The 10,417-nt window shown below is 45.0% G+C and overlaps 1 protein-coding gene across 1 annotated transcript in view; it reads right to left on the minus strand.

Annotated features, from left to right (window-relative positions):
• The window catches only part of SLC4A5 (solute carrier family 4 member 5), an 84,237-nt gene extending 74,353 nt beyond the window's left edge, over positions 1–9,884 (minus strand). Inside the window, exons 1-3 of the mRNA XM_081200918.1 lie at positions 9,814–9,884; positions 6,283–6,371; positions 4,161–4,355 (exon numbers count right to left, since the gene is read on the minus strand). Coding sequence (XP_081057044.1) covers positions 4,161–4,355; positions 6,283–6,352 — 265 coding nt within the window. The 5' untranslated portion in view covers positions 6,353–6,371; positions 9,814–9,884. The remainder of the gene's footprint in view (positions 1–4,160; positions 4,356–6,282; positions 6,372–9,813) is intronic.
• Between the last annotated feature and the right edge of the window lie 533 nt (positions 9,885–10,417).

The raw sequence follows: 10,417 nt of genomic DNA on the forward strand, positions 1-10,417 counted from the left end.
AATACCGTATTTTTCGCTCTATAAGACACACCAGACCATAAGACGCACCTAGTTTTTGGAGGAGGAAAACAAGGGGGGAGGGGAATTCTGAATCTCAGAAGCCAGAACAACAAGAGGGATCGCTGCGCAGCAAAAGCAGCGAACTCTCTTGCTGTTCTGGCTTCTGGGATAGCTGCGTAGCCTGCATTCGCTCCATAAGACGCACACACATTTCCCCTTACTTTTTAGGAGGGAAAAAGTGAGTCTTATAGAGCAAAAAATACGGTAATTTTATTCTGATATGCCCGTCGATCTGGGAAATTTAAAATTGGCTGAATCAGCTGGCCTATTTGTTTCACATATGTGAGAAATTGCTTCTCTTCAGCATGGCTTGGGCCAGCCTTCACTAACCTGGTGTCCTCCCAGCCAACAAGCTGATGGGAGCTGTAGGAGGGATTGGTTACTACATTACCAGAGGCAGAGAGTGTGGAAAGCTCCAATGCCTTGTGCTTCTCCATCTCTGTGCTGCTCTGCAACATCTTCAGTGAGATGTGCAAGCTCTCTCTGTGCTCCTCTTCAGGCATTGCGGAGAAAACAGGAAGTAAAGAACGCGAGAAGAGAGGCAAAGGGAGCCTATCTAGTCCACCATCCTGTCCCCAGTGGCCCACAAGGTGACTCAGCAGGAAGCCTAAAAGTAGGGTTTGAGCACAACAGCACTCCCCTCCCCCCCTTGGTTTCCCACCGGTGATATTCAAAGGTGTTAGGGGACACATCATGCTCCTTCTAGGGTAGTTTGTCCACCTTTGGTCTCCACCCTGCACTCAGTTTTCACCTGTGGCTCTAGAAGCTGTCTGCATGTGACAGCAGCCACACCCGGGAACAGCCTAGGCTGGCCAGCTAAGCAGGTGAGGGGAGCAGATTGGTCTGAAACCCTCAGTGAGTTAGGGACTTGCCCTGCATGTGGAGACAGACTCCGGCGGATTGAGTGGACGAGGCCAAGAATGGGTCCAACATTCAAAAAGGCGGTTTCTGCATGTGCTGTAGAGGGAAGTGAGGGGAGATGGGACTCATCCACCTGGGGAGGTAGCCCATCTAAGGAAAAGGAAAACTCCGATCCTAAACCTTGCAGGATATCTTCAGGAAAAGAAAAGGCTAAGGAGTAAACTCTACACAAATGTGGAATGGAGTCGCAAAGGCAGTTGGATGGCACCTTGTACGCCTCCTTCTGGCAACTCCGGCAGCCAAGCTGGTGCCAAATGTACTGCTATGCTTCCCTTTGGACCATATTAGTGAGATTGAGAAGGGATCCTGTTGTTTGGGCAGCCCAGGACCTCTATCTATACACACTGCCCAGGTTTGTGCCCCGGGGAGGTCACTTTGATGCGGCTAACACAGCGGTTTTTCACCCCTGGAAGTGTACTCCATTGTCTCTTGAGACCAGGGGTGCCAACTTGAATAAAATATTGTGGGGGCCCAGGCAAACCCAGCCCTGCATAATTGATTGCATGACGCAGTGCGCACACACCATTTGAATGGGAATGCCCATCAACTTTGTGGGGGGCCGGTCCCCTCAGATATTTTATTGTGGGGGCTGAATCCCCCATGGCCCCTAGGAGTTGGCTGCTATGCTTGAGACAGACGGATGCCAACAAGAACTTTCTCCAACAGTGCAGGAAAACATAGCCATCAATATCCCTCTCCTGCATGAATTTATCTAATCCTCTATTACAGCCATCTCTGTTGGTAGCCATCCCACTGACCCTAGTGGGAGACATTTCCATCGTTTAACTATGTGTTGTGTCAAGAAGCACTTTCTTTTATCAGTCCTGAATCTTCCGGCATTCATTTTCACTGGATACCCACAAATTCTAATATAATTGGAGAGGAAGAAAAATACCTCTCTGTCCACTTTCCACATGGAATCCATATCTTAATGCCCTTCTATCATGTCCCCTTATTCTCTTCTCCCTCAATCAAACAGCCCCAAATACTGTAATGTTGCTCCTTCCTCTTGATCATTTTGATCAGTCTTTTCTGAACCTATTCCAGCTCCACCATGTCCCTTTTACGGTGAGGCAACCAGAAATGTACACAGTATTCCAAGTGTGATCACACCATAGATTATGATATCAACAATTTCAATCCAATTCTAACCACTATGGCGGGAGCTGCGCCTGAAATTACAGGAACTTAAGATTTGGATCGCAATCCTTAGTAGAAACCAATAGCTTGTCCTTTCGTTAATTCCGACAAACAAAATAGGTAAAGCATCAGCCTCAGGGAATCAGAACCCGCTGGATGAGGCCAATTGTCCATCTAGTCCAGCACTCTGTTCTCACAGTGGCCAACCAGAAACCCCAAAGGAGAACCCACAAACAGGATCTAAGAACAAGAGCCCTCTTCCCTCCTGTGGGTTCCAGTAACTGGTATACAGAGGCATCGCCGCCTCCAATTGTGGAGGCAGAGCTGAGCCAATATCTTGGATTTACAACAGTAAAAACAGTAAAAAGCAGTTATCTAACGCAAGAGGACAACAAGACCAGGTGATTGGTTTAACCTTTGCCCCTTAATGAATACCCATCATTACTTCACTCCTATGAAAACATCATACAGCGTTCTGTTGGGGCAGTGGCGTAGCGTGGGTTGTCAGCACCCGGGGCAAGGCAAGTAATTTGCGCCCCCTAACCCCTGGATTTGCACCCCCTAACCCTAACCCCCAGATGTTGCGCCCAGTGCGGCCGGCCCCCCCTGCACCCCCCATGCTACGCCACTGTGTTGGGGATTTCACAGTGCGAGATAGGGGGCAAATATTGGCCTTTGCCCCAAACATGAGTGGCTGAGCTAGCCATGGAGAAGGGCCTCACCAGAGAGTTGAGATGGGTAGTGCCGTGTGTCTCTGTGTGCAGAACAAAGAGGCACACTGGTCTCCCCCTCCGGGGATCCTTGCAACTTCTTGGCCTCTGGCCGCCCCTGCCCACCCTAATGACGGACATTGTGCTAATGATTTTGTAAAACCCAAGCAAAGTTCCTTACTGAGTGCACCATGGAAAGCAGACAACTATTTTGGTATGCAAAATGCTAAGCTTTCCTAAGGAGCTTACAGACTAGGCTGCATGGAATAGACGGGAGTGAACAATTCCATGTTGGCCTCCAAAGCAAAGTCTGCAGACTCTGCCATTCGCAATGGAGGATATTAAAATGGTAAACTGTGTGTGTGTGTTCTCTTCACTTCTGTGCTTCCCACAGCAAACAGACACTTTATCCCAAGCATCTCTCTCTCCATTTTAATTTTAAGCTTTCAAGCAGCAGTGGAGTTCTGGCTCCCAGGGCCATAGCTAGGGGGTGGCAAGGTGGGCCCCTGCCAGGGGCACAGGTGAGAGGGGGGTGCAAAATTGGCTAAAAATATGTCCGTAAATAAGAATATTGATTATTGCCTCGTAAGAAAAAGTTTTAAATAGAGGGTGAAATGAATGGGGTGGGGTGGGATTTGGAGGAGAGGTGGAAAGAAGAGCTACTTTGTCAGTGGCCAGGGGGCACAATCTGGACAGTTCTGCTAGGGGCGCAAGATCACCTAGCTAGGGCTCTGCTGGTTCCTTAGTCAAAGAGAGCATGCAAACTTCCTTTTTTTGGTAGCATAATGCGATCTGTCTTGCAAACATTAATCTGCAGGGGGAAAAACCCACCCTCAAGTGCAGGTTGGGAGTGGGGCTGGATGATCTTGGCAAGAGAGATCTGTTTGCATATGCAGAGCCACCAATTTAGTTCTTGTAGAGATGTGTTTTCAACTTCTTTCTGATTCTGCAGCGTCTACCTCACTCCCCATATAATGCATGATGAGCTGTGTGGAAATCAGGCATTGTTCCTTTTTCATGCAGACTGCAAGGAATTGTGATCGCTTGCCCTCCCTCTCCGCTGTTAAAATTTAGCTTGAGGGCTCCCAGAGGCAGCAACTGGTCTTTCACTTAGGCAGGGTTGGCAGCAAGGGTTGGCATGGTTGGGCATTTGCTGGGGACCCAGCGACAAGAGCCCCCAGGACCTGCTGCAGGACGGGCACACCTCCTCCAAAACCTGGAGCCAATACTGTGTTTACGGTACCATGTATGCTGAGAGCAGTGATGCTGAGATAATCATGATGATCCTAAGGAATTCTTAGCCTTATGTCTCCCCCTTTCCCTACTCACTAGTCCTGCTGGCACTGTCGTTTCCATTCTCATAGCTGATCCTGCCCCCGTCGTCTGTGTCTGAGCGGTCCTGGCGCTCATAATGCCTCTCACTGTCGCCATTCTTGTCCCGACTGGACGACGATCTCCTCCTGCGCCTCTTTCTCCTGTAGCCACGTGGCACTGGCACCCCAATGTAGATGGAATGGTAATCTGCTAGGAAGAGGAAGAGACAGAGGCGAAGAGAGAGTGCAAGGGAGGGAGGATCAGAAGGGGACGAAAGAGAAAGGTCCACCGGGCAAAGCTCCAACATCATTCCCAACAAATTTCTTGGGCTCTCTTTCGTTCTGTCCCTGGCTCTGTTGGAGGGTATGGAGTGATGTGACCCCCGAAATACCACCATTAGAAAAAATCTCAAGGCAGCCCTGTACGGGGAAGGTTTTTTTTTAAAAAAAGTTTAAAGTTTTATTACAGTGGTACCTTGTTTTTAGAACAGTTTAGTTTATGAACAACTTGGAAATAGAACGCTGCAAACCCAGAAGTGGGTGTTCTGGTTTGTGAACTTTGCCTTGGAAGATGAACATGTTCTGCGTCCTGTCAAGTGTCTTCCATTTGTTGTTTGTAAAAGAAAAAGAAAATAAGAGCCTTCCTGTTGAGTCCTGAGAACCCAGGCAACACAGAGGTGATATTTGGAGCTTTTGTTTTTGCTATTTTTTGCGTTTTTGTTTGTGTGGCTTTTTCAATTTTTTTGGACTGCGACTTGTTCTTTGTTTTATGGGACTGACTTGTGACTGTGGCTTGTGACTTTATTTTTTGTGACTTGTTTTTGTGACTGTGTGGAACCCAGTTCAGCTACTGATTGATTGTGTGACTGCAGAAATGGATACAAGCCCCCCATACAAACAATGACTATCATCAGTGCACCTAAGAAAAAACAATAATTTTAATTTTTATCATTTACAATACTGTCTTATTTATTTTATAGCGCAGTACATTGATTATTGCTTTCATTTTATGGATCAGTGGTCTCGTTAGATAGTAAAATTCATGTTAAATTGCTGTTTTAGGGGTTGTTTTTAAAAGTCTGGAACGGATTAATCCGTTTTGCATTACTTTCTATGGGAAAGCATGCCTTGGTTTTAGAACGCTTTGGTTTTGGAACAGACTTCCGGAACAGATTAAGTTTGGGAACCAAGGTACTACTGTATGTCATTTCAACAAGTTAATTAATTAATTAATAAATAATAATAATAATAATAATAATAATAATAATAGAAGCTGAACAGGGAAAACATGCAAGGGCAATATTTTCTTCATGCTGATGTTCAGATGCCCCATAAAATGGGATGCTTGGAGGGTCTGTAATTGTACCCTGCCCATCTGATGGTTCTGCTTTGCCTCTGCAGCTAGAGGAAGCAATGTTTCTGAATCCCACTTGCGGGAAACCATTGGAGGGGAAAGTGCCGTTGTACTTCAGTCCTGCTTGCAGGTTTCCCACAGGCGTATTGTTGGCCAATTTGAGAACAGGATGCTGGACTGGATATGCCAATGACCCTGTAGGCTCTTCTGATGCTCAGATTTTCTGAGCTTTGTGCCCATAAAGGTTTTTGTTGATTGTGTTTATTATGATTAGTTTAGTATTTCTGGTGTGCTTGTAAGTCACTTTGGGTCATTTTAACAAGCGAATTATTATTATTATTATTATTATTAATAATAATAATAATAATAATAATAATAATAATAATAATAATAATAATAATAATAGAAGCTGAACAGGGAAAACATGCAAGGACAATACAGTCGTACCTTGGTTTTCGAACATCTTAGTTCTCGAACGTTTTAGCTCCCAAACGCCACAAACGTGGAAGTGAGTGTTCCGGTTTGTGAACAATTTTTGGAAGCTGAACAGGGCTTCTGCGGCTTCCAATTGGCTGCAGGAGCTTCCTGAAGCTAATCAAAAGCCGTGCTTTGGTTTTGGAAGTCAAAGGGACTTCCAGAATGGATTCTGTTTGATATCCAAGGTATGACTGTATTTTCTTCATGCGTTGCCCCATAAAAAGGGAGTGTACAAGGGTGCAAGCCTTCGCTAGTGGCCACAATGGAAGGCAGACAGATCAAACTGTGACACGTGGAGTCAACTTACCATCTTCATCATCATATCGCATCCTGGAGGTGCTGAGGCCTCTCTCGCTCATTGCATCTTCATCCTCCATCGTGGCCAATCAAGGGATGCTTAGAGTACAAAGAGTACAAGGAACAATTAAAGTCTTCTGGGTTTGGTTTTGTAAGAAAATCATTTTTATTGTGATTTCTCATCAACTCAGGACCTACACAACGTAAGAGAGAGCTCCTCCACATCCCTGTCTTAGCCATCCATGAAAACAAAGGCAGTGTCATCAACACAGTGTAGTCAAGCTGGCACATTTTCACCCTGTCTTTCTTCCTCCTTCTCCTGTAAGGAACTTCCTAACAGAGCAATCCTGTCTCTTTAAAAAAATGGATGTCCTTTTATCCAGATCTCTATATCAGATTTTGCTAAGCCTCAGTGCAGTAGGCAAATTAGAGTCCTGTATGACATTAGCACCATCATGCCCCACCACCTCCATTTTATCTGTATGCTGCCTTTCTACAAAAAATGATGCCCAAAGCGGCTTACAATAACAATGAGAACAATAAATCACAAAACAAGGGTTGCCATATTTCAAAAAGTGAAAATCCAGACACAAAAGTTGTTGCAAAGTTGCTGAGCTGGTTGGGGCAGGGCGGGGGGGGGGCAATAAGTCAAAAAAAGAGAGTTTTTAACCTATTTTTTTTTCAGGAAATTCGCCAAAAAATCAACACTTCCTATATGCCAATATGGGCTGCCGGACATTTTAACCGAGTTCCAAAAAATTCCACCCAGACACAATTTCTGACAGACGAATCCCAGCTATGTCCAGGAAATTCCAGACGTATGGCAGCCCAAACAAAACCCACTGTCTCAATATCAATTTCACTATAACAGCAATAACAAAACTGGAACATATATCAATATCAACATAACTTTATAACACAAAGCTTATAAACTATGGTGTTACGGGCAGCAGAAGTTGCTGAAATAAATAAATCAAAAATATTATTTGGTGGGGAGGGGAGACAGGGACAAAGCCACCCCCCCTTACAGCAATTCTGGAACCTGGGACTACTCAACTAGTTCTCCATAGCTGTTGCAGGGTGGATTGGTAAGGTTGCTTCACAGTTAAGTTTTCCACAATTGTTTAACTGTTTAAATTGTTATGCTTTTTAACTAGCTTCTGGTTTTTTTGTATATTTTAATTACAATTTTTTAAAATGCTCTCATAGAATTGTCTTATTGTGTGTGCCTTTTAATAATTGATGGATTTTGTAATTGATTTTACACTTGCAAACCGCTTAGAAGCCATTTGGGCATGTGAGCAGTAAATAGTAGTAAAGAGCAGTAAATTCATAAATAGTAAATAGGTAATCAAATCTCCTCCACGCAGCATTGGCTGTTAACCTTTTACCTGTGAAACCCAGCGGGGGAGAAGAAAACAGAAATTTCTGATCCAGCGGGTAACTGGCCAATAAATAAGAGAAGATGGAGAATTGAGTGATTGCTGATGTGCTGATGGTGTTTTGCACTTCTAAAAATGGCATCAGCCTGATCATGCAAGCCAGTGGTTAGTCACCACCAATGTAAGTGTTAGCAAGGGGCTCTGCCTCACCATCATTTTAAGGCTTACCCTAACAGCTTCTTCATGCTAGTGAACTCCATTTTGCCAGGGAAGGCGAACTAAGCAGAGGCCTACGGAATTGGCACAAGTGCATCCTTTACCTTCAGGAGTGATGCTCACCAACTAGACAAAGGGATGTGAGGGAATGCAGGCGCCTTCCTCTCTGCCTAGTCTCAAACTCAATCAAGTCGCCCAAGGCATGCCGACTCTTGGGCCTTTCAAAGAGCCCCAGTAAAGGCAGACCCATGCCCAAAGCACTGGGGAACCCACTGGCACACTCACTCCAGATACCTGGCCAGCCATCAACACCCATTAACATTTGCCACGTATAGGAACCCCATCATAGGAAGCTGCCTTTTACTGCCCCAGACCACCTAGCTTAGCATTGTCTACAATGGTCACAGGCACCAGCTCTCCAAGGTTTCAGGTAGCAGTCTCTCCCAGCCCTGCCTGGAGATGCCAAGGCTTGGGACCAGGATAACCAGAAAGATCCCTCCTTATATACCCAGCTGAGGTGAGGGCCTCTTGCAGGTGCTTTCTTATCAGGAGGCCTGTTCCACACAGTGTAGGAACCAGGCCTTTTGTGTAGTGGCCCCTGCCCTTTCAAATCCGCTCCCCTGGAATGTTAGGCAGGCACAACCTCCCAGGCTGTCTTTTAATTGCCTGCTGAAGACCTTCCTTCAACACATTTAAAAGTTGAGGTCTGCTTCTGTGCTGGAATTGTTGTAAAGATGTTTTTATAGTGTTTTCGCTTGCGGTTTACCATCCTGGGCTCCTTTCGGAGGAAGGGCAGGATATAAATAAAATGAATAAATAATCGAACAAGGAGGCAAATAGAGGTGGGGACTCATGTGACTGAATGACACTCCCCCATACTTCTTTTCTGAATGCCCTGAACCTAGAAAACATGAATGGCACTGGGAAATCTAAGCTAGCACCCTTCCCCTTTGTGTCTAGTTTTACGGGGGGCGGGGGGGAGTTATGGAGGATCATTCAACCAGCTGCCACCTGCAATCTAAAGTGGCCCAGGCACACACAAGTTTATCACCTCATCTGCTGCTTGTGAGATGTAGGTCACACAGTCTACTTATTAAGGCAGAATCATTGAACAGCATCATATTCTTCCACAAAGAGCGTTTCTTCCAAGGCTCAGCTTAAGCCATAGTGTCGAATTTCTATTCTGTGGCATCTTTCCCTGTATAGCACCTGCAGAGTATCTGAGTCTTTTTTTTAAAAAAAAAATAAAAATAAAAAATCACGAATGCATATTAGTTTGCTAATTATTTCATGTGCCCTGATTGCCCTTCATGGGTGCCTGAAAATGAAAGGGTGATTGCTCATGGCAGGAAAATCAATCCCCTCCAAAGTCACTTTGAGACTGAACCAGCAGCCAACACCCATTCAGGGCTTCCACCCGCTGCAAACGAAGAGCTGGAATCCATTCATTTCATTACTGCAACACCCTGACCAACAACTAAGAGAAAATATTGTTGCATTGCAGCTGATTAAGGAATATAAATACTTATTTAAATATTTATTATGACTGCTGCCAGCCAACTGACAAAATTTTAGTTGATTAATCACCTGAGTTTTTTAATCAGCCTATTGCAGTGACTTTACAAGTAGTCCCACCACACTGCAAGACTGAAAAGATAAGTTGCAATATCCCAAATAGGCTTACTATGGAGTAAGTATCACTGAAGTCAATAGGCCTTTTCTTTGGTTAAACATGCACAAGGTCAAGCTGTTAGTTGATTAAAGCACCCATGAGAGCTTTTTGCCTCTTTGATATCCCACTTTCCTTTTTTGTCGAATGAAAATCCTAAACTAGGAGAAACCACAGAGCTCAGTGTTAATGCAGGCTGCCTACATCTCCCTTTTCTGAACAATTCCAGCACCTGACAGGACTACAAAAGTTGAATAAATATTGTACTACTCACACTTGAAACGTCCCAGGAAATACTCCAAACTGAGTTCAGGGGATCTGCAGCCAGTCTGGGGCTCTATCAGGTCTCGGGTGGCTGAAGAATGAGCATAGAAGTCACAGATGCAAGGGCACTATTGACTCCCAGTGCCCAAGGCTGGACAGCCTCCCAAATGAGGCCACCAGGATTGATTCTTTCAGAGCACAGTGACATCACATCATGGGACACAGATAGATCCCCACAGACGCTGCACCAGCAATTACTGCTTCGCTCAGATAAACGCAATCAGCTTAAAGTAGCCAGTCTTCAGGTGGTCCACAAGCCAAGATGGATTTTCGCTTAGGGCTCTGATCTGTTGGAACTCACGAGTGGAGGGACTGAAAGGCCACAGTGGATAAAGTTAGGTGAATTGTTTGGATGGGCAAAAAGTGATGGAGTTTCTGAATGATACAGAGGGAATGGACTCTACCACTGAGTACCAGATAGGAACAGCAACATATCCTGTCGGGAGGGCCATATCTGCCAATTTCACTTTCTCTCTTAAAATCAGTTCTCTGCTTTTTAGCACCAATGTCTGTTTTTTAAAACAAAACAAAACAAAACAAAACAAAAGTCCTCA

Source organism: Podarcis bocagei (assembly GCF_964188305.1).
Source record: "Podarcis bocagei genome assembly, chromosome: 7".
Taxonomy (NCBI): domain Eukaryota; kingdom Metazoa; phylum Chordata; class Lepidosauria; order Squamata; family Lacertidae; genus Podarcis; species Podarcis bocagei.